At 32.6% G+C, this 25,264-nt stretch overlaps 2 protein-coding genes and 1 long non-coding RNA gene across 3 annotated transcripts; all 3 read right to left on the bottom strand.

Annotated features, from left to right (window-relative positions):
• Window positions 1-11,598: 11,598 nt before the first annotated feature.
• LOC109337843 (auxin efflux carrier component 1a-like) lies at window positions 11,599-16,140 on the bottom strand. Its single transcript, XM_019574916.1, has 6 exons — window positions 14,727-16,140; window positions 14,394-14,631; window positions 14,119-14,204; window positions 13,156-13,313; window positions 12,090-12,166; window positions 11,599-11,957 (listed from the first exon to the last, which is right to left on the bottom strand). The coding sequence occupies exons 1-6, from the start codon at window positions 15,964-15,966 to the stop codon at window positions 11,891-11,893; spliced, it is 1,866 nt and encodes a 621-aa protein (XP_019430461.1). The 5' UTR covers window positions 15,967-16,140; the 3' UTR covers window positions 11,599-11,890.
• On the bottom strand, window positions 13,699-14,107 carry LOC109337844. Its single transcript, XR_002106486.1, has 2 exons — window positions 13,996-14,107; window positions 13,699-13,792 (listed from the first exon to the last, which is right to left on the bottom strand). It is a non-coding gene; the product is annotated as an uncharacterized LOC109337844 (long non-coding RNA).
• A 7,169-nt stretch (window positions 16,141-23,309) lies between the features above and the next one.
• LOC109337842 lies at window positions 23,310-23,882 on the bottom strand. Its single transcript, XM_019574914.1, has one exon. It carries the CDS (start codon window positions 23,880-23,882, stop codon window positions 23,310-23,312), a length of 573 nt encoding a protein of 190 aa, XP_019430459.1.
• Between the last annotated feature and the right edge of the window lie 1,382 nt (window positions 23,883-25,264).

The following is a 25,264-nucleotide window of genomic DNA, read 5'->3' as shown; positions in this document are numbered from 1 at the left end:
TTTCAACAGCGCCACAAAAACATTGTTGAATATAACCTTATGTACTACTGTGGTCACATAGAAAGCGTCACAAAAGTACTCTTAAATAACAATTTTAAGCGTCGTTGTTTTGCTATTCTAGCATAGTGTTAGCTTATAACTTAGTCTTATCGAATAGTTTTGTTTAGCAACTAATATCTCATTTGTCTTGAACTACTTGTCCTTTAAGTTGTAATTACAAATTAAGAAATATAGTTAATTATACCAAGTATATACCCAAAATAAGATCCTAACTTATCAAATATGAACTTTTAATATACTCATCCTATAAACCATTTTATCAAATCACCAACTTTTTTTTTTGTGAAATAATAAAATAATGAGTAAATTACACTTACATTCCTTGAGTTTTAGTGAAATTACACAAACTATCTCTCACTTTTTTACATCTACACAAATCTCCCCTAATTTTTATACATTCATTACACTGACCACCCCTGCATAAGAAATAAGTGTAATCTTTTAAACAAAAAATGTGATAAATGCAATTAAGTTAAACGAAACATGATATATTATGGAGACAAGTCCAAATAATATATGAGTCGATATTTCTTTATTATTTTTGGTTCGTTACACTATATTATAAGAGCGATTTAAACAATATTTCTTTATAATTGTTGATGCATTTTGTAACAAAAAATAATAAAGATACATTTATTTGTATATTAGTTAGACTTGTCTACCCAATATATCATATTTTGTTTAACTTAATTGCATTTATCACATTTTTTGTTTAAAATTATACTTATTTCTTAGGCAGAGGTGGTCAGTGTAATGAAAATATAAAAACTATGGGAGGTTTGTGTAGGTGTAGAAAAGTGAGGAGTGATTTATGTAATTTCACTAAAACCCAAAGGGTGTCAGCGTAATTTACTCTAAAATAATTAACTGAATTATAAATGATTTTGTTGTAGAACCAGACACAACTCATATGTGGATGTTAAACTCCTTATGATGTTGATTTTGATCTAGACTTATTTCTGATTCAGTTTTGTAATTCTCATGGGTTGCCTTATTTCATGGAAATCACTTATTTCACTTAGTGTGTAATCTATGTAACACATAAGTAAAAAAGAAAATCACTTGTTTCACTTATTCAATGTAATGTGATTAGTTTGAACATCATAATATAATTTTTTTTGGATATATCATCTTTGTCATATGAGGTATAGTTTCTACTTTACATCTCTTAATTATTAATTGTTTATTCAAGAGCACGTTTTTTCACGCTCTTTTGTCTTCAATCTAACACAAACACAGATTAAAGCAAACCAAAAAATTGCAGATATAAGAATTAAGACCGAATTCACGAACTTCTTTAAAAAAATTATGCTATGATGTTTTTTATTTTATCTATTTTATTTGATTTCTTTATTTTGTTTATGCAATTGACTTATGTTGACTCACCGAACATTATATACTGTTAAATTTTTATTGGATCTTATACTATCTGGTTTTATTAAACAAGTCCTAATGATGTATCATAATTGATACCGAAGTAAAAAGTTTATTTCCTTCATGTATTTGCACATGATTGAATAGTTTAACTAGTGTATCTAAATTAAATTTAAGAGGAATTGAAAATGACATTACTAAGTAACCTCTACATTGATTTTTTAATATACAATGTAATTCATCCTATGAGTAACAAATTAATCTTTTTTGGAATCTGATGTGTGATTATTCCTCCTAACAAGTGTAATTCTTATAAATTGAACTTTTAATTTTTTAGACTAACACTGTTGTGGTTTTGATCTTCAATTAAACTTAAACCTGGTAGTAACTTGGTTAATGCATTTTTTGGAACCGTGCTATATTTTAACTCCTTTTCTGTCTGAATCTCATCTAACTACGAATGTCTTAAAATTAGTAGAATTTGTCTGGAATATTAAACCGAAATGACTCTTCTAATTTTCAAGGGTTCAGAAAAGATGTCATGAAAAGCACCAAATAGAAAGGAATAGTGAAAAGGAAAGGTGTGACATAAAGGTAATGTGTGTATAACTAAAAGAATAAAGATGAAGAAAAGAGCAAGAAGAAAAGAGTAGGAGAAGGTTTGTATTATGAATGTTGTCTCCTAATATTCCAAACCCGTCCACATCAAATCAAATCTCTATTTCATAACTGGGTCTGTTCTTGCATTACAGTAATGTATTTTCAAAAGCATATTAGCTTAGTGTATTTTTTAATAGAATTTAGTATCTCATTATATTATGAGATAACTTATTTTTTCCAGTTAGTAAAAATATGACAATCTAATGTTTTGTTTTATTTTAGAAATATTTTTGTAAAAAAATAATTAAACATGACACATGTCATGATTTTAGTGACTAGAAAAGATAATTTTTGTCCTTATACCATTATATATTTTATTCCTTTTTTAATAGCACATAATATGTACTTAAGCCTAAATCACATTTCACATTTATACATAATGAATCAATACTTTACAATTTTGAAAGATTCAACCTAAGTTCAATAAGTAAGTCATACCCACTTGATATAGATAGTGCGCTCCATAATCGTTTGAAGAAAATAATTTATTCACATAGGAACATTCACGAGATAAATGATAATTTCAAAGCAAATTATTTGAATTTGGAACCAAAGTTGAGGAGAGAAAGAGAGAAATAAAAATGAAAAGGAAGGGAAGTAATTAAACATTTCAATTTGTTAAGTTTTTGTGCTACATAATTTTTTATAATCACTTTTTGGTACTACCAATAATATCTCTCACATCTTTAGGTATGAAACTAATTCATTTTGGGGTTTGTAGTTACCCCTCCCAACAAGTATCGCTCTTAGGAATCGAACTCTCAACTTTAAAATATAGTGAAGCCTTATACTACTAGATAAACGTCTTATTAGTATTTTATATAATTATTATGAATAAGTTGAAAATACTTGGTGATTTGTTAGAAAAAGAAAAAGAAAAGTTTTCCTATTTCCATCAATAGTTAACCCACAACTTTCATGGAACCCCATAACATCACCCAAAAACATGTCTTCATCGACCATGTTTTATTTATAAAAAATTGACACATAATAAAAAATGAGTGTAATATTTATATATTGTTGATGTAAAAATTTATATATAATCAGTGTATCATTTATTATTCATTTATATTATTTTTTGAAAAGTCAATAGTAAGTAAAAATAAATGATAAATAATATACTGACAATAAATAGAATTTTTACAGTGTAAATGCATACATTCTTTCTCCTAAAAAATCATATTATTTTAACTTTGTTTTCACTACTCAATTAAGTACATGTTTTCATATATGTGATCTAGCAAAATGGATCATATCATCCAAAAAAAATGAGAACCTCATAGTGTCATCTTTTATAATTCAGCCAATCACTTTAATAATGTACAACTTGACAATATAAAAAATAATAATAATCGGACACCAACATACAAATGTTCTCAAAGCAACTTGTGTCACCATAGATCGTAGATAAGATGACAGAGGTTTATTCTAGATGAAGAATGTTTTTAGTTTGTCTTTGTAAATACAACTATGTTCAATAATTTGTAGGGAGGGTACTGTCCGACATAATTCTGAATTTATTTTCACTAAAATACTTTTTGTTGCATAGTTTTTTTTTTACTATCATGATTATTTCTCACCATTTATAGATAGTTGTCATTCCTAATGAGTATCATTTCTAAGAATCGAACATTAATCTTTTGATTATCCTAAAAATCTAGTAGAATTTTATATTATTAGACCAACAGTTTGTTGATTTTTGTTAGATTCGAATATACTTTAAAGAATCTTTTAATTTTCATTTTTTTTATATCATACAGTACCTCTGTAACTTTAATTTTTAAGGTAGTTATTGTTAAAGTCATCAATATATGTTTGTGATATAGCAGACTAGCAGATCATATAACTGATTCAAGATGTCAAAAAACTTTACTTTATGACGCACAATAATTAAAAACGTGATTTTATTCTCATTAAATTTTGTTGAACTGTGGAGTGATTCAAGTCTTGATAAACACTTTTATTTAAGTTTCAAAATTATGTGATCTCGTTAAAAGGGCCTTTATAAATCCCTATGTGGTGGGGGATTTGAATGAGACTTTGATCACCCTCATCCCAAAAACTGAGTAAGCTTCCCACTTCAAGCAGTTTCGGCCAATCAGTCTATGCAACGTATCTTTTAAAGTGATTACTAAGATTTTGGCTATTTGTTTGAGGAGTGTCATGCATGTTTTAACTGGACCTATCCAGAGCAGTTTCATCCCTGGTAGGCAAAGCAGCGACAACATTATTATAACTCATGAAGTTGTCCACTCTATGCACAACAACAAAGGTAAGACTGGTTGGATGACGATAAAGCTTGATTTTAAAAAAGCGTATGATAGATTAGACTGGAAGTTTATAAAGGATACCCTCATCCATGTGGACCTGCCAAGTAATCTGGTAAATTTAATTATGGCTTGTATTACAACTCTGTCTATGCAGGTTCTTTGGAATGGTGAGGCCCTAAATTCTTTTATGCCTCAGCGAGGAGTTAGGCAAGGGATCCAATTTCTCCATATATTCTCGTTCACTGTTTGGAGCGGCTTTCTCATCTAATTTGTGCTACCCGGGAAGCTGGTTTATGGAAACCAGTTAAAATCGGTAGAAATACTCCAAAATTAACTCATTTGGCGTTCACGAATGATGTTATTCTTTTTGCGGAAGTTTCTCTGATGCAGGTGGAGGTCAATAACTCTTGTCAGGACATGTATTGCAAGAGCTCCGGTCAAAGAATTAATAAAGATAAATCCCGTGTTTTCTTCTCTAAGAATGTGCATGAAAATATAAAGAGTCAAATGGCGACTGAACTTGGATTTTCTAGAACCTCTGATTCCGGTAAGTATTTGGGTGTGCCTATCCAGCATCCAAATAATCGTTGGAATCGTTTTTAATTATATTTTGGAGAATGCTAAACATCGCCTGAGTAGTTGGAAATGCAATCAATTTTCCTTTGCACGAAGGTTGACGTTAGCTAATTCAGTCTTGCAAGCTCTTCCTTCCTATGTAATGCAGACCTCCCCACTGCCTTCCTCTATCTGCGATGATTTGGATAAGTTGTGTAGGTCTTTCGTGTGGGGTGAGACTAATTCTTGTTACACCAAGAACCGAATTTTAGAGAAGAAGAACAGAACCTTGTGTTTTGAGTTGCAGAGAAGAAAAAAGAAAGAAGAAAAGAAGATGTTGTAATTGTTAGGAGAAGAAGAATATGAAAAGTAATAGTGTAGAGGAAAAGAAAATTCAATGATTAGAGAACATCACATTACTCAAGTGATTACAAAGCAATTTATACACATTGCCAAAAATAGAAAAACAGAAAAACCAGTCAACTAACTAAACTAACTGAAATTTCTATTTTTAGTAAGTTCACAAAACTCTTCAAAAAACTGAATTACTTTTAACACTGCCCCATAATTCAGATTTCCTTCAATTCTCTCAAACCAAGTTTGTACCTAAGTTTTTCAAACTTTCCTTTCTTCAATGCCTTGGTTAAGCCATCTGCCATTTGATCTTCAGTTCTGCAAAATTCCAGCTTCAACTTCCCTTTGCTAACTTCATCTCTAATGAAGTGAAACCGAGTTTTTGTATGTTTACTTCTTCCATGAGCAATGGGATTCTTGGCCAAGTTAATAGCTGATTTATTGTCAACAATTAGTACCATGTTGTCTTCTTCTTCCTTCAGCTTCAACTCATAGAGTAGTTTGCTTAACCATGATACTTGACAAGCAGCCATACAAGCAGAAATATACTCTGCTTCACAAGATGATAAAGTTACCACATCTTGTTTCTTAGAGGACCAAGAGATTGGTGCACTACCAAGCATAAACACATAGCCACTTGTGCTTTTTCTGTCACATTTATCTCCACACCAATCTGCATCACTGAAATCCACCATTTGATTCTGGTTTCTGTTGTCCAGACTGGATCCAGCAGGAAGCAATATGCCAAGGTTAATTGTTCCTTTTACATATCTGAGAATTCTCTTGGCATCTAGCAGGTTTGATCTTTTTGGAGATTCCATGAATCTACTAACAACTCCAACAGAATATGCAATGTCTGGCCTTGTGTTGCATATGTATCTAAGACAACCAATTATCTGCCTATAGAGAGTTTTATCAGTACCTTCTGTGCCATCTTCTGATGCAGTAACCATAGAACTAGGTTCCATAGGTGTGGATGCCAAATTGCAATGTTCCATATTGAATCTCTTCAATACATCATTGGAGTATTTCCTTTGATGCATAAGAAGTCCTTATTTGGACCTTGTGAATTCTATCCCAAGGAAGTAGGATAGATTTCCCAAATCACTCATTTCAAATTCTGCCTTCATGTTTGCTTTGAATGCACAAATTTCTTCTAGTTTATTTCCAGTCACCAATAAGTCATCCACATATAAGCAAACCAGAAGCAAATCATCCATGTTTGAGCCCTTTATGTACACACCATACTCAGCTTTGCACTTAAGGAAACCAAGCTTCAATAGAAAGCCATCAATTCTCTTATTCCAAGCTCTTGGAGCTTGCTTGAGTCCATAGAGAGCCTTGTGTAGTTTATACACCTGGTTTTCTTTGCCTGAAATTTCAAAACCAGGAGGCTGAGTTACATAGACTTCCTCATCTAGTGGCCCATTCAAAAATGCAGATTTGACATCCATTTGATGTATATGCCAATTGTGAAAGCTTGCTAGTGAGACCACCAACCTGATTGTCTCCAACCTTGCAACAGGGGCAAATATTTCACTATAGTCAAGACCTTGTTTTTGCAGAAAACCTTTTGCTACAAGTCTTGCTTTGTACTTAACAATCTCACCTTTAGGATTTATTTTGACCTTGTAGACCCATCTCACAGCATTTGCCCTTTTGTTTGATGGTAGATTAGTTAGGTGTCAAGTTTGATTCTTCTCAATTGACTTGAGCTCTTCTTTCATAGCCTCAAGCCACTGATCTGTCTTCATTGCTTCATGAAAGTCTATTGGCTCCATCTCAGCTAATAAGGCCATATGGACTAATTCCCCTTCTGCAGTGATACCTGAGTCAGAGAAGATCTCATAGTCATTTAATCTAGATGATGGTTGCCTCATTCTAGTTGATCTTCTCTCAGGTTGATCTTCTGAAGTGATTGGTTGTTGTTCAGGCTGATCAACAATGTGTATGGACACATTCTTCTTCTGAATTTCTATTTGATTTTCCCAATCCCAACACTGAGTCTCATCCACCTTCACATCTCTAATGAACACTATTCTTTGTGTGTATGGATTGTAGAGCCTGTATGCACCTGTAGTGTGATAACCAATCAAGATGAGCCTCTCACTCTTGTCATCAAGCTTCTTTCTCTGTGCATCTGGGATATGCTTGTAGCATAAGGAACCAAAAATTCTGAGGCGATTGATGTTTGGTTTCTTTCCTGACCATGCCTCTTCAAGAGTGATGCCTTCAAGTCTGCTTGAGGGACATCTATTGAGAATGTATGCAGAGGTGGAGACTGCTTCCCCCCAAAACTGTTTTGGCAATTTCTTTGTCTTCAACATGCTTCTAGTCATATCTAGGATAGTTCTATTAAGCCTCTCTGCAGTGCCATTATGTTGAGGGGTATATGGTGCCACAACTTCATGCATGAGTCCTTCTGTGTCACAAAAGACCTTCCATTCATCTGAAGTGTACTCTCCACCACCATCAGATCTCAGAGATTTCAGTTTCAGCTCCCCTTGCCTTTCTACTTGAGCTTTGAATTTGAGGAATGTTGCAAACACCTCACTTTTCCTTCTGATGAGATATACCAAAATCTTCCTTGTATAGTCATCAATGAAGGTCACAACGTATCTGTTTTCCCCCAATGAATTCTTCTCAAATGGTCCACACACATCTAAGTATACCAACTCAAGAGGTTTTGTTGACTTGGTTGGTATATGTGTGGTGAAAGTGTTCCTTGCTTGCTTACTTGTGAGGCAAACACCACATAGTTCACTAGGAGTAACAATTGAAGGCAAACTAGCAACCATACCACCTCTGCTCAATTTTTCAAGACTCTTAAAGTTCAAGTGACCATATCTTTGATGCCAAGTCCAATTTTCTTGTACTACATTAGCTGAAAGACAGTTGTGATCATTCACTTGGATACCAATCTTGAAGGTTCTATTGCTAGACAGGGGAACCTTCAAGATCAGTTTCCTATGAACATCATACACCCTCAACACCTTATCCTTCATGGTCTTTGTATAGTCTTTCTCAAGTAGCTGACCAAGACTAAGCAAGTTGCTCTTCATCTTGGGAACATACAGAACATTGTTGATGTAGGATTGCTTGCCATTTTTTCTTTGTATAGATATGTCACCAATTCCTTCAGCATCAATAGCACTATGGTCTGCAAACTTGACCTTACTTTTAGTGGATTCATCAAGCTTGACAAACCAATCCTTGTGGCCTGTCATATGATTGGAGCAGCCAGTGTCAAGGTACCAATACTCACCCTTGACACTCTCTTTATCTGTGGTAACAATGAGGAGAACTTTTTCATTATTTGAGTCTTCTCCATGAGCCATACCAGCTTCATTTTCTGATCCATGAGACTGCTTGAATCTGCACTCAGAGGCATAATGTCCAAGATTCTTGCAATTGTAGCATTGGATCTTTCTCTTATCAACTTTCTTCTTGAGTTTTCTGAAAGATTGGTCTTGACTAGATGGTTTCTGTGTAGAAGCTTCATGTTTGCCTCTGTCATTCTTCCAACTTCCTCTTGATTTCTTGTGACCTGAGCCTTGTCCAGGGTACCTTCTGCTTGATTGAGCTTGAAGGGCCTGGTCAGAGGTTCTTTCTTGATTCCTTTCTTCTATCCTCTACTCATGTGCCTCCAATGAGCTCTGCAATTCTTCAATTTTGAAAGATTCCAGGTCCTTAGATTCTTCTATAGCTACAACAACATGATCAAACTTAGAGGTTAGTGTTCTCAACACCTTTTCCACCACTAATTGATCCCTTACAGCTTCACCACACCCCTTCATTAGGTTGGACAATGACCCGATCTTGGTGAAGTACTCTGCTATAGACTCACCCTTCTTCATTTGCAGCAGTTCATACTCTCTTCTGAGAGTTTGTAACTTTACTTTCTTCACCTTTTCCGCGCCTGCATAGCTCTTCTCCAATGTATCCCAAGCTTCCTTAGCAGTTTTGACATTGGCTATTTCTTCAAAGTTTGATTCATCCACACACTGATGAATCATGCAGAGTGCCTTACAATCCTTTTTCTTGGATTCTCTGAATGCTGCTCTCTGAGCTTCTGTGCCTTCCTCATCAATAATCTGGTATCCATGTTGAACTACTTCAAGCACCTCTTGATAACCAAAGAGTGCTTTCATTTGGATATGCCATCTTTCATAGTTCTTTCCATCAAGAACTGGCAGTGACATGTTAAACCCACTATTGTTCGACATGCTTTCTTCCACAGATCCAGGAACGAAAAATCAAGTGCTCTTGATACCACTATTACACTAAGAACCGAATTTTAGAAAAGAAGAACAGAACCTTGTGTTCCGAGTTGCAGAGAAGAGAAAAGAAAGAAGATGTTGTAATTGTTAGGAGAAGAAGAATAGGAAAAGTAATAGTGTAGAGGAAAAGAAGATTCAATGAATAGAGAACATCACATTACTCAAGTGATTACAAAGTAATTTATACACATTGCCAAAAATAGAAAAACAGAAAAACCAGTCAACTAACTAAACTAACTGAAATTTCTATTTTTAGTAAGTTCACAAAACTCTTCAAAAACTGAATTACTTTCAACAGTAAGCATAAAGTATATATCCAATTTGAAAAGGTTAAAACTTGTAAGAGAATTGTATGATATCTCCTTTAAAAATGATATTATATATGATACTTGTCAAATAGGAAAGAAAAAATTCTCACCGTAAAACTCACTGAAAAATTGGAATTCTTTGTACAACCCCAAGCTGGCAGGAAGGCTAAGTCTCAAGCAATCAAGATTAGTTAATCAAAGCTTTATGATGAAGGTGTCTTGGAACCTTATTCATCATCAAGAGGACCTATGGCTTAAAGTTATTAAGGCCAAGTATAAATGCGGCTCAGATTTGATCCTAGTTATCTCAAAAATTTCTAAGGAGTCCCTACTGTGGAAAGGAATTCGGAAAGGGTGGGATGACTTTCAAATCAACCTGGGTTGGAGAGTTGGAAATGGAAAATAGACACACTTTTGGTCGAATAGATGGATTCCAAATGAGATTCCTTTGGAACATCACTCTTGGGCTCACACTCAGAATTTGCCTTCTAACACCGTGGTTGCTGATTTAGTAAGTGAGGTGGGGCATTGAATTCTAGTCTGTTGCTTGCCATGGTTCCTTTGGTGGTTGCCAACAAAATTCTGGCCATGCACCCACCTGTTAATCATTTGATTGAGGATTCGATTATGTGGTTGGGATCAAAGGTGGTTCCTTTTCAGTTGCATCGACTTACTCCCTTCTTCTGGGTCATCTTCATATCAGTCTTATTCCTCTAGCAAAACTTATTTGGCAATGGAAAGGTCCTTACCGCGTAAATCTTTTGCTTTGGAGATTATTCTCCATTTGTCTTCCCACAAATGATCATTGTTTGAGCAGAGGGATGACCAACTCTGACGCATGCCCTCGATGTCAAGCTTCGGAATCTGCTATGCATATGATTAGGGATTGTTCCCTATCTAAAGTTGTTTGGACCTCCCTACTAAAGATACCAGGTTCCCACTCTTTCTTTTTATCTGATCTTCATGTGTAGCTTTCGGGAATTCTGTCCAGCAAGGAGAAAATTGGGGACTTGAATCGGCCTCTAGTTTTTGGAACTGCAATTGACATTACTTGGAGATGCAAGAACAAGCTAATTTTTCAAAATTTGATCATGTCCTCGATAATTCATTTTAAATATTTTGATATTTTAGAAGACAAAAGAAAATTACCCATTTTATCCTTAGATAATTCATTTTAAATATTTTGATGTTTTAGAAACTAAATCCATATTTTTTATTTTCTAAATATATTTTTATTTATTAGTCCCCTTTTTCGGTCTTATTTATTTATTTTTAATTTAGCTTCTAATGTGGACTAATTAAGATTATTTTAATCAAATTATATCAAATTTTACAATATTTAATAATTTCATAAAATTATGTAAATAACCTTAGATATCAAACGATAGAAAAAGTAACTAATTAGTTAATTAATTTTCTAACTATTATAATTATTGTTATAAATTGCCCTTACAATTATTAAAAGTAATTATCTTTATCTTTCCTTACAATTAAATGAAGTTGTGAAGTTTTAGTAGAGGTATTAATGCAATGGTATGTTTCAGTAAAAGCCTTTCAGTTTACCTTGAATTTGATGTTAACTGGTAAATAATGACAAGTAAATAAATTAGTAATTAAATTTGCCAACATTATAATTATTGTTATAAAATTGCCCTTACAATTATTTAAAGTGATTATATTTCCTTGTTGCTTTTAAGAAAATCATGGAGCTAAATTTCCAATCAAATTCCATTTTTTTTCATTTAATGACTGATATGGAATCCGAGGGACATTATAAATCTAAAGTTAAACGAGATAACCATTTTCTAAACTAGTTACAAACATAATTATACATTTTTACTTAGTAGAATTCATTCAAAAGATGAAAGAAAAGAAGAAAACATGTTAAAATAAAAACCCAGCCATCCTTGTGATGCTTTTTCTATTCCTTTGAGCATTTTTATAATTCTCCAAGTCTTAAATAACCTTGCTTGCATGCATGCATGGATTCCACATGTGAATCTTTTGTATCATCCATCATTTCATTCGTTCATAACCCCATCAAAATGTAGTACACAAGTGTTATGGGCAATGCAATCAACATCCCAAAAATAACACTGCATTCAATAAAAGAAGCTATACTTGTTAGGATAAAAAGAGAATAAATTGAATGAAGGAAGAAAAAGAAGGGTATGAGATGGAAAAAAAACTAGTCTTATTTGAGAAAGAAGAGTTATATAAATACTCACGCTGTACTAAGTATATCAGGATGTACATTGTATTCCTTGGAAAAGACAAATGGGACAATTCCTTGTGGAAGAGCTGCCTGTATATTTTTTAGAAATCAGGTTCCAAACATGACATGTCAACAATGATTTCAAATGCTTGTTGTCCAATAAAAACACATGAGATAAAATACTTAGGATTAATGTTAAGATCTTGTGTATTTATATTACTCAATATTCTCATATCATTTTTCTAAAAGACACTTTATTAGTTAATAATATAAGTATACTACATCCAACTCTCTTTAATGATGAATATTCTTAAAACAAAAACAATTATTAAAAAAATTCACAAACACTTCTTTTATGTAAAATATGAGCTAGGGGTCTATTCATTCTTAATAGTAAATGTAATTTCTATATAATTTCAATTTTTCATGCAAAAAGGAACAAAATGGTGTATGGGTGTCATATGACTATGACATATATTTGCATTCCTTAGTGTACATCTGCAATTTTCAGTACTCAATTATATTTTCTTTAAATTATGTTTAATTAATGATAATACTTAAAAAATAAGACTTTAAAATCTATGTACTGACAGTATAAAATTTTTTACATTACATTATCATCACATCTTCCATCATTGATTTATATTACTTTTGTTTGAGTTAATAATAGTTAATAAATTAATGATGAATAATTTATTGGCGGTTAGTGTATACATATTAAATTCAAAAAACAAATATAAGGGCTAGATATTCATTTTAATTAGCACCAATTAATGTTAAATAAAAAAATGAAACTAACTTGTGTTTATTTAATTTAGATACATGGCAATAAACTGGCGTTATCTTGGTAAAGCTATATATGTATATATTTTAACTTTTTCATTGGCCTGTAACATGCAAATAAATAGTATTGGTTGTTTTAGGAAGTAACAAAGATATTTTGCCTAATAAAATACGTTATGTCAATTAAAAATACAATTTATATTTTAATTCTTATTGTTTTTATTTTATTATCATTGAACATAATAATATATGAGACATGATTTAGGATAAGAGCCACACAAATGTTGAATTCATACCTGAACAATGGCGACATGTAAGAGAACACCTTTGAGTCCAACAGCAATAGAAGCAGCTGCCATGACAGCTGGACCTGTAAGGAATCTAACAGCCATAGCGAAAGTTGCAACCTTATTTCCACATGCTATGATCCTTGGTTGCAATGCCATGAACAGACCTGTCATTCATCAAAAGCATCATCATAATAATAACCAAAAGCAAAGTTGAACAAAGTGTGCAAGCAAGCATGCCTATTTTATCACTATGTCACATTCAATCACCCCTCTTTGTGAAAGACCTTTCATTATTAGCACCACCACCAAGTAACACAAACTTAGCAAAAAGTTATCATAAAAGATTCATAAAGGAACTAGCACATTATCATAGCATTATACTGTTTGCTTTCTATGCTTTTTCTTTTATATAATAATATCAGTTATCTTACACTATTGCTTTCTTCATTGTGTACTTGCTTTCTTAAACAAAGCATTTAATATTAATTATAATAACCAGAGTTGACATCGAATCAGAAAAGAGTTTCTCCTCTCACCCTTTTATTTTTCTAGCAAAGAAAATGTCAGACAAGGTTATTTTCTAATGTCTAATCTTTTTTAAAAAAGGTCTCAATAAATATTTAAATTTTCCTTGAAGATGAACCTCAGCATTATTTTGCTTCTACTTTATAATCTTTTGATATTATTTATAATATGAATAAAAAAAATATATATGCCCTAATAGTGTAATACATTATATCATTTATCGTTCATTTTTTAATTATTATTGACTCTTAAATAAAAATAAATAGTAGATAATATAAACTTTGTATATATCTTTAGACTTTCACATTACATACATATTACATACTTTGGAAAAGCAAAGAATCTTTTTCTTGATCAAATAGTACAAGTAAAAATTGTTAAAAGTAATGTTGATGTTAATAATCAAAATATTTTGAAAGATAGCAAGAAAAAGGTTATACTGACCAAGACTGAACATAGCCATGCCAAGCCCTGCATCTGACAGAATAGAAATAGACTTCGCTATTATGGCAGGCATTTCAACATTCCACCTGCAAGGAACAACACCCCAAAACCATTATCAATAAAAAAGGAAAAAAAACCACCAAAAACAAGAATGAATTGTACAACCAACTAATCACTTTCAAGATGTTCAGCTGTCCCTTCCAATAAATATGGCTCGAAGAAACGAAATGTGGAAGATTTTTATTCAGTAATTTTTTTGCACAAAAAAGACTTACCTGAATGAAACAAGAGACCAAGTGAGACCAATTAGGCTAGAGTAAGTGTTGGGGTTTCTGATGAGTTTCCTCCACACCATAATTAGTATAAGCCTTGTCATGACACTTGCTGGAGGCATAGTTTTTGGTTTTCCCTCTCCAACTTTGTCACCTTCATGTTGATTATCTGTTCCTCTATTTCCAAAGCTGAATTCATCTTTCTCTAGGTACTCCTCTTGAGTTTCTCTTTGATTCTCCACTGATTAATCATCAAACACCACAAGAAAAGTTTACAAAACAATAATAAGATGTACAAAACAAAACCAACTTGGAAAGAAAGAAAAAAAAAACAACCTTTTCCAGGAGACACAGACAATTTAACTTCTTTATGATCATGAGTTCCATATTCATGTGCAGCAAAAACATCTGAAACTGGTGAAGCACTTGAACTCCAAACAAACATATGAAGATCCTCTTGTTTCTGATGTGCTTGACCATTAACATTAGCATTTGCATTAGTCCTCTTGGTATTAGCATTAACATTAACATTAGCATTATTAACATTATTAGAAACATGTTTGGACCCACTACTTGGAGAGAACATTCCAGGGTTTGGTGCAGGGTAATGTCCTGTTCCAGTTCCACTTTGATAATGAAACTTAGGTTTACCAACACCAACTGAAACATCTTCATCATAATCTGATGGCCTTGGAGTTGGTCCTCTTGATGCTGAAAGACCATAAACATCAGAAGCACCAAAGTTAGAGTTTCTTCCACCACCACCACCACCACCAGAAGCCATCATTGAATAAAAATCAGTGTGGTTGAAACTAGACCCTCTTGGTGTAGGGTTTCTAGAGGATTGCAAAGAATATATTTCTGCATTGGTAAGGTTTGAAGGCCTTGGAGTTGTTGAAGAAAGACCCTGAGACCTTCTTGAAAAGATATCTGATCTTGAAGCATTGGATTTTCTCACAGTGACATGAAGTTTTCCATCTTCTTTGATCTCAGCTTCAGTTTCCAAAGGTACTTGTCTTCCATCTAATGACATGACATCAGAATCAACATGGATTGAGACAATAGAGCCAGCAGTGTCAGGAAACTGCTCAGAGATTAATATTCTAGCTGCTCTAAACTCAAACATGAAGAGCATCAAAGTGTACCAAATGATACATTGAAGGACCACAATTTGTACCATTAAACTACCTGAAAACTCACCATACATCCCTTTAAGTAAAGGGATACCCATAACAAGGGTATTTGGTAGGGTAGAAAGAGAGAAGAGTGTTATAGTCCATTCCAAACAACCCCTTTTGGTCACGTTGCTCCAAATGGCTAGAACAACAAGAACAATGATCTTTTGTAAGGTATCTGCAGCCAAGAACCTAAGGTTCATTTTGTAAGGGTTGTTTGAGGCAATGAAGTGGAAAGAAAGGAGTGGCACTGCAAAGAGTGCAACAAAACGGTTTATGCCTGAGCATTGGTCAGGGGAGAAGATTTTCCACCATTTTACTGAACCATAGGCTAAGATCATAGCCACATAGAGTGGCACCATTGCAGTCATGACATGATAGAAGTCTGTTAATGTTATCATGTTTGATAAGGTTTGTGAGATATGAGAATCTAACTTGTAGAAGAAGAAGTATAAGATCAAGAAAGTGATGAAAGAGAGTTGAAGAATGTATAGAAAGATAAAGTGAAACTTTGAGGTTTCAACATCTAACTAGCAAAGTAGTATAGGAGGAAGATGGTGATGAAAGAGAGTTGAAGAATATATAGAAAGCTGAAGTGGGGTTTTGAGCAAAAATATTATTGATTTAAAAATGCCTTTCTAGATAGTCCTACTTAAATGTGAGTTTAGGGTAGGTTTAATAATTTATAGTTTTTTTTTGGTTTAAAAATAGGTTAAAATATGGATCATTAAAATTTTCCACTACATATGTTATAATCTTCCTTCAGTATTAAAGAGTATCTGATTTCTTTAAAAATATATTCAAATCAACATCTAATTTCTTGGTCGAACTTCTATATGAAGATGGATGTTTTCACCTTCTTCCAAGAGGTGGAGTCGTCATAATGCTTTTTAGGATAAAACACAAAAATATATCTTTTTACACTAACTTAAAAAGTATTAATTTGCGAGTTAAATTTTAAAATCCGAAAATTAGTTATAAATTAGGAAATATATTAGTAGCGGTTCACTTTTGAGTTGATACTTTCATTTATTGTATGAATCCATATGTATCATAAACTAGTCAATTATTTTTTTAATTATTCAATTATCTGTAGAAGATAAATAGGATTTTATAATTTTATATTTAACAATATTTTATCTTGCTTTTACATCTCTCAATATTCAATGAGAAAGTGAAGAGTACATAGTTTTTTTAGTAGAAAACTATTAGACAAATTTAATTAATGAAAAGAATATAAATGATACTTCTTTCTTCCATCCTTGGATGACAAATTATAATTTTTTCATTTTTAAAAGAAAATAATTTTAAAGAACAAAACTAACTCATCATGATCATTCAAAGAATGATCCGAAGAAAATAAGTGATTTATTAGGACTCTTTATCCATCCTTATAAAAATTTATTTTTTTAAATAAAATAATTTAAAAATATATAAGGGACATATTACAATCATTTAAGGAATAGTTTTGAGAAAAGAAATAAGTTATCACAATCTTTAACATAATTTATTACAAAAATAATTGGCTATTTACTTCATAAGAAACTCCTTATTAATTATCCATTATAAAAATATTTCTTATTTATTATTTTAATATTATTAATTATTCTCATTTACAATAGTTTTGTATTAATTAGACGATTCCGATTTTGAATGTAAAAAAGATTTATAATTTTGTATGACACAAACTACAACTGATCTTTTAATATATCACAGATCATATATTATTTTTTTGTGTCATAAGTGTTTGTCTTGTTCTTTGGTATCCTCGTATTCAATGGGGAAATCAAGAGTATGTATGTCTTTGGTTAATGTGATGTAATTAATTAGCATAGAAGAATAGTCATATTTTGATAATTAAAATGATGATATAATAAAAAGAAGTAACTCAACACCACTTTTCTTCATTCCTTATGACAAATTATTATTTTTTTATATTTTAAAGAATCGAAGTGGCGTATCACCACTGTTCAAAGACTATAAATTATATCGGTTCATCATTTTAATTGTATTAGGCTTTTATCCACTTTTTTGATATGACTTGTTTTGATTTTTGTTATATATGAATCACATTTTAAATTTTGGAGCATGAATGTTATTTTGTTAATTAAAATACTAATTGAAATAGACATGTGCCTTGTGGAATAAAATTTGACATGTTGCATAACTTTAAAAAAAAAAAAAGCAAACCAAGAAACCAAACCATTTATGAATTGATTTGATTTCTACACAAAAAATAAGCAATAACCAAATCATGTCACTCTATTCGTATTGGTTCCTAGATAACACAATAATCGAATTATTGCACCCCTAATCATAAGTATTCATTCACCCAAATCATGTCATGCATTAAAAAAACATGTGTTATTTATTTGATTTGGATTTCTAATTCATTATTCATAAAAAAAATATTTATTACTTTGATGTTATTAATTGTTCATATTTTCCAAAAGTTTATTATTAATAAGACGAATCCTATTATTCATTATAAAAAAGACTTATATTCATAATTTTGTAGGTGCACTTATTGTATCTAGGAAAAAATTGAAATGACTCATACTATATGAAGATGCATGGTAGAATTGCACTTTAGGTCATGGTTGGAATGTGTTAAGAAGATCGTAAAAAAATCCATAAGAAAAGTATATCAAATGAAAGTTTGTACAATTTCTAGAGAAAGATAGAGATCAAGAAAAATCATATGAGCAATTATAAAAAAAGACATAGAGTTTAATGTTTTGTCAATACATATAATTGATAACAAAGCATTATGACTTTGTGGAATTCATGTAATTGATCATACATAATGTAATAAAGAATTACTTGTTGTTGTAGAATTTTGTATGTGTTTTAACCTCCTAAAAATTATATATCAAAACATCATCAGGTACGGTCATATTGACTTGGTCAACACATACAAGTATGTGCTGACTTGGTCAACACATACAAGTATGTGCTGACTTGGTCAATCCATCCCGACAAATAAAATATTTGTTAGGTCCAAGCTGACGGCAAAGTGGTGCATGAATGTGTGGTGATTTCGGTGTCATCACTCACCATAAAACTCTTGTAAATACTCTCGGAGGCTTATAAACGCTCCAAAAGTGCACTTTTATATACACTCTTTGTATTGTTTCCACCATCCCATATTGATTTTTAGATTTTTTTCATTTCACATCTCATGTAAGACTTAGAATTTTTTTCATTTCACATCCAAATATCCCATTTGTTCCACCAATATATATTAATAATAATTCGAGGCACTTGATCAAATTGTACTTATTTAGCATCTGCAAATTGCAGAAACTGAAACAAATGTTTTTGACTGTTACTGCTGCAACTAAGTCACAAGTGATGCAATGGTAAGCAGAAATTTATGTCGACTTATACTTCATTATTCCAATATGATGTTCAAATCAATATATAACAATTTGAATATATTAAGCAACAAGAAAAATTATGTACACACAAAAAATGTCCCTCATCCACGTTTTAACAAATTTAATTGTAGAATTAAATGATACTGTCTGGGTACAAAAAAATATTTGAAGGGAGTATTGGTTTGAAGCATATGCTGAGTTACCATCATTGTGTTTCGTGGCCTTTCCCAAAAACAATCATGGTAAAAAATTTTACATTACTGATCAACTGAGTATTTACAGAAAGATTCCTCTGGAGACTATTGTAATGGAGCCTCTATGACAAATGAGAATCAAAGGGTCCATTAATTATCTTAATTTAGTGGATGTTTATTTCAATGTTATGTGAGTTCAACACATTATAAGTATCATATAGGAATTTAAATTGAGAACCCTGATATTTTGAGAATTTTGACATGTTGGGAATTGTGATTTTTGTGGTGTGTAATATTTTATAATTAAAAAATTTGTTAATAAATTAATGCTGTTAGAACAATCATGATAACCGCAAAATTGAAAAATGTCATGGTCCATAATTTAAAATACTTAAAAGAGAATTGTTAAGCAGCTCAAATACTTGCTTAGGTATAAAAGTGAGTAAATTATTTGATCGTATCAGAAGATAAGTTATATTTTCTAGTAATTAAAATTATAACATATATCTTGACAATTTCCTATAAAAAATAATTTTAAAAACAAAAAACAGGATACATGTTATCATTTTAGTGTTGAAAAAGATAACCAATATCTCGATATGAGAATATAATTTTATTCCCCTAACATGATACATGTTACAAAAAAAAATCTAGACTAATTACTTTCAAATAATGGAATACTAATTTATTCATTATGCTAAGTGTAGTTTGACTAAAACAATAAATTGACATACAAAAACAAATATTTACTTTATTTGTATTATAATTTTTCATTTATTCTTATAAGTTTAGTTAATGTCAAAAAAATATTTCATTTGTAAGATACTTATTTGGAGAGAAGATACTTTTCTCTTTTCAATTCTATATATACTTAGAAGGATCAATTTTACATCTTTTTACTTTCCACTTTCATTTACTTCATTGGTGAAGAAGCTGATGCATCCCATGCCAAACCAGTTTAACATGTATATATTGTTGGGGTTTTGTTAACAGAAAGAAAGAAAAAGTATAGTGAAGCCAGTGAAGAAGAGAGAATTGGAGGAAGAGAGATGTATATTCATTATGTATACATAGTTTCAATTATGTCATTTATAGTAAGCAAAACATAACTTAACTTTTCAATCTATCAACTACTTTCTATACTTGGAAAGTCTTAACTAACTCTACTTTAGTTACATTTATCCTACACTAGCTTGAGTTACAACTCTACTTCAACATTCCCTTCTAATTCAAGCCTTGGGTAGGATGCAATTCGTGTGCTGAAACCACTCAAATTCGTCTTCTTAACTCTACAAATCTATCAACTTTGAGTGCCTTGGTAAACCCATCAGCAAGTTGCTCCTCTGTCCTGCAGTATGCCACTTCTATTCTTCCTTTGTTCACCAAGTCTCTTAGGAAGTAAAACCTCACCTCTATATGTTTACTTCTGTCATGACTAACTAGATTTCTAGATAGATTGATGGCAAACACATTGTCTATCTTCAATTGTAGAGGTTTCTGCACATCAATCTTTACTTCTGCTAGCAACTCTTCTAACCATACAGCTTGGCAAGCAACCTAACATCCAGAGATATATTCAACTTCACAACTTGACAGAGCAATAACCTCTTGCTTCTTTGAACACCGTGAGATGGATGCATTATTTATCAAGAACAAATAGCCTGAAATGCTCTTCATTTCAAATGGATCTCCCCCATAATCTGAATTAGAATATGCAATTAGTTTCAGTGCAGAATTGCGCCTGTCCTTTGGAAATAGAATTCCATAGTCAATTGTCCTTTTGATGTACGTCAGGATCCTCTTAGCAGCTAGCATATGAGTTCTTTTGGGCTTGCACATAAACCTACTCACTACTCCAACACTGAATGCTAGACTAGGTCTACTATTGCATAGAAATCTTAGGGAACCAACTATCTACTTGAACTGAGTTTCATTCAAAGACTCTCCTTCTTCATCTTTGCTCAATTTTGAATTTGTTTCAACATGAGTTGATGCTGCATTACAAGCTTTCATGTTAAACTTTTCTAGCATTTCTATTGCATATTTCTTTTGATGCATTAGAATCCCTACAGTTGTGTATGCAAATTCCATCCCAAGGAAGTAACTCAGCTTGCCTAAATCAGTCATATCAAATTCTGCATGCATAATTTTATTAAACTCTTCGATGGATTTTGAATTGATCTAGTGATCAATAGGTCATCCACATATAAGCAAATAATTAGCAAGTCCCCAAGCTTTCTTTCTTTGACATAGACACCATGTTCAACAATGCACTTCTTAAAATTGAGTTTGTGCATGAAGGAATCAATCCTTATGTTCCATGCCCTTGGGGCTTGCTTTAAGCCATACAAGGCTTTGTTCAATTTATAGACCAATTGTTCCTTGCCTCTTTTGATGAATCCATGTGGTTGTTGCACATAAACTTCTTCTAATAGTGGTTCATGTAAGAAAGCAGACTTCACATCAAGCTGAAACAGAGACCAATTTCTGGCACAAGCAATTGCAATCACCATTATAATGGTTTCAATCCTAGCCATAGGAGCAAAGACTTCTGAGTAATCTAGCCCTTGTTTCTGCAAGAATCCTTTTGCAACTAATCTTGCTTTGTACTTTGATATTGAGCCATCAGGACTGATCTTCTGCTTAAAGATCCATTTCACCCCTATGTGATGCTTGCCCTTTGGTAGTTCAACTAGGTTCCAAGTCTCATTCTTTTCAATTGCTTTGATTTCTTCCTTCATTGCATGCTTCCAAACTTCCTGTTTTAGTGCCTCTGAGTCATCTAATGGAACTGCTTTAGCCATCAATGCTAGGTGAATCAAGCCACCCTCTTCAGTGATATGATCATCTGAATTCACTTCATAGTCACTGAATCTGATAGGTCTTGACCTATGCCTCTAAGTTCTTTGATATGGAGCCACCATGGTTGATGTAGGTTCAACTTCTTCTAGATCACATGTTAGTCGATTCTCATAGATGGTTTCTTCATCAATGCCCCTAAGAATCACCTTCTTTAGACTGGTGTGCATCAGTTTCCAGTCCCACTTTTCATGTTCTAGAACAAGAACATCTTTGCTGATTATGATTTTTTCTTTGATTGGGTCATACAGCCTATAAGCACTTGTGGGGTGATATCCAACGAACACCATTGCCTCACTTTTATCTTGAAGCTTTGTTCTCTTTTGATCTGGGACATGCCTGAAAGCTAATGAACCAAATACTCTGAGATGACTAACATATGGTTTCCTTCCAGACCAGATCTCAATTGGTACTTTTCCTTAAATCTTCTTAGTAGGGCTTCTATTTAGAATGTAGACTGAGGTTGACACAACTTCATCCCAGAGTTTTTGAGGTAAATCCTGTTCTTTGATCAAGCTCCTTGTCATATTCATGATGGTCCTATTTCTCCTCTCTACTAAACCATTATGATGTGGTGTGTATGGTGAAGTTACTTCATGCTTGATCTTTTGCTTCATGCAGAATTATTCAAACTCATTTGATGTGTATTCACCTCCTCCATCTGTTCTAAGTACTTTTAGTTGTCTACCACTTTCCTTTTCAGCAGCTGCTTTGAAGTTTAGGAAAGCTTCAAATGCATTGCCTTTGGTTTTCATCACATCAATCCAAGTCATCCTGCTAAATGCATCAACAAAGGTTATGTAATACATGTTGCCAGCCAAAGATTGTGACTCAAAGGGGCCACAAATATCTGAGTAGACAACATCCAGTGTTCCTCTTGATCTCATACACACATATGCTTTGAAAGGATTTATGGTTTGTTTTCCAACCAAACACACTTCACACATGTTTTCAGATAGTGAGGTGATTGATAATCTAATCACCAAATGTTTGGACCCTAGGTTATGTAGACTCTTGAAGTTCAAATGTCCATACCTTGAGTGCCATAACTAGCTTTCATTAGAGGTTTCCATAGTAGCTAGACATTGCACTTCAACTTCTTTGATGTTAACTTGGAAGGTTCTGTTTTTTGTCATTTTGCTTCTAATGATCAAGTTCTTTTCTGCATCAAACTGTTCATGTTTGCCATTCTTCATTAGAACACTAAGACCTTTCTCCACTAGTTGACCTATACTGAGTAAGTTGCATTTTATGTTAGACACATAAAGAACATTTGTGATCATTGCCTTGGAGCCATTATGTCCATGATGATTAATTTCCCATTCCTTCCACCTTTAATGAGCTGTCATCAGCAAACTTCATCTTGCTCTTCTTTGATGAATCAAAATCAGTCAACCACTCCTTGTGCTTGGTCATATGATTTGAGAATCCTGAATCCATGTACCAAGATTCAGTTTGTGAGTCTCCACCACTTATTGTTACCATAAGATTCAGAGGTTCTTGATCTGAGTCTTCTTGTGTTACATAGACTTCTTCATGGCCCTTTTGTCTTGCCTTTTCTGCATGACACTCATAGGAATAATGTCCCATTTTGTGACAATTGAAGCACTCTACCTTCTTCTTATCAAACCTTCTGCTATTTGCATTCATTCTTGACCCTCCTCTAGAAGATTTAGGCCAATTATAATTTGGTTTGCTCTTTTCCGAATTCAGAGGCCATCTTTTCTGATGATTATGCTTTCCCTTCCATTTTTTGTCTTTCTTCATATTATCTTCTTTGAAGTGACTTGCCTTTAGTGCTTGTTCTGATTTCTTGATTGGACATCTATCAAACATTCTCATTTCACGTGCCTTAAGTGAACTTTGCAGCTCCTTAATCTTCATTGCATTAACATCTTTGATTCTTCAATTGCTACAACAATGAAGTCAAACTTTTGAGGCAAGGATCTCATGATCTTTTCAAGTATCATGAGATTTGTAACTTGTTCTCCAAACCCTTTCATCTGATTGGTGATGGTTAACACCTTGGTGAAGTATTCGCATATCCTATCTCCTTCTTCCATGCATAACAACTCATATTGTCTTCTTAGGGTATGAAGTTTTACCTTTTTAATCTTTTCTCCCCCTGCATGACTTTGAATTAGAGTGTCCCAAGCTTCCTTGGCAGTGGTTGCATTCTGAATCTTCTCAAAGTGCACACCATCCACACATTGGTGAATTAAGAATAATGCTTTGTTGCCCTTTTTCTTGGCATCTTTGAAAGTTGCTCTATGCAACTCAATGACATCAGTGTGTAATGGAAGAAATCCATCTTCTACCACTTCACTTACTTCTTGAAAGCAGAAGAACACCTTCATTTGTGTTTTCCATCTATCCTAATTTTTATCAGTGAGAATTGGGAGCCCCATTGATGGAAGGTTGTTGCCATTGCCCACCATTTTGAATTTTGCAGAGAGATTGTCCTTCAATAAGTGAATATGTCCTTCAACTTCAACTTCATGGACTCCACCGAATTGCTTCAATCACTAAATCCTTCGATCTGCACAAAAAATAATTCATCCTCAGTAAATCTTGATATTCTTCAACGAGTCCCTTTTTCGTGTAGCTCTTGATACCATAATTTGTTGGGGGGTTTTGTTAACAGAAAGAAAGAAAAAGTATAGTGAAGGTAGTGAAGAAGAGAGAATTGGAGGAAGAGAGATGTATATTCATTATGTATACATAGATTCAATTATGACATTTATAATAAGCAAATCATAACTAACTTTTGAATCTATCAACTACTTTCTATACTTTGAAAGTCTTAACTAACTCTACTTTAGTTACATTTATCCTACACTAGCTTGAGTTTCAACTCTATTTCAACATATATAACTCATGATTGAAATGCATATTATATAGAAAAGAAAGTGATAGAATTAAAAATGTAATATTTATGCATTGTTCATGTAAAGATTTATACACTGTCAATATATTGTCAATCATTTCAATGATAATTAAAAATGAATGGTGAATGATGAACTGATTGTATATATAACTCTTACTATGTCAGCACATACATTTTTCTCTTTTTGATCTTATACATGTCAAATAATATTTTGTTGTCTATAATACGGGTACACATCTGCTGTCCCACACTTTGTGTCACTTCATACCCCATGGGCATGTGATTGGTCAGAAAAAATATATTTAAGTTAAAATTTAATTATTAAATATTTTTCTAACCAATAATAAGCTCATGGTACATGGAGTTGCACAAAGCGTGG

The sequence above is a fragment of the Lupinus angustifolius genome, unplaced genomic scaffold, assembly GCF_001865875.1.
Source record: "Lupinus angustifolius cultivar Tanjil unplaced genomic scaffold, LupAngTanjil_v1.0 Scaffold_11_56, whole genome shotgun sequence".
Classification (NCBI taxonomy): Eukaryota; Viridiplantae; Streptophyta; class Magnoliopsida; order Fabales; family Fabaceae; genus Lupinus; species Lupinus angustifolius.
This window is presented reverse-complemented; position numbering and strand designations above follow the sequence as displayed.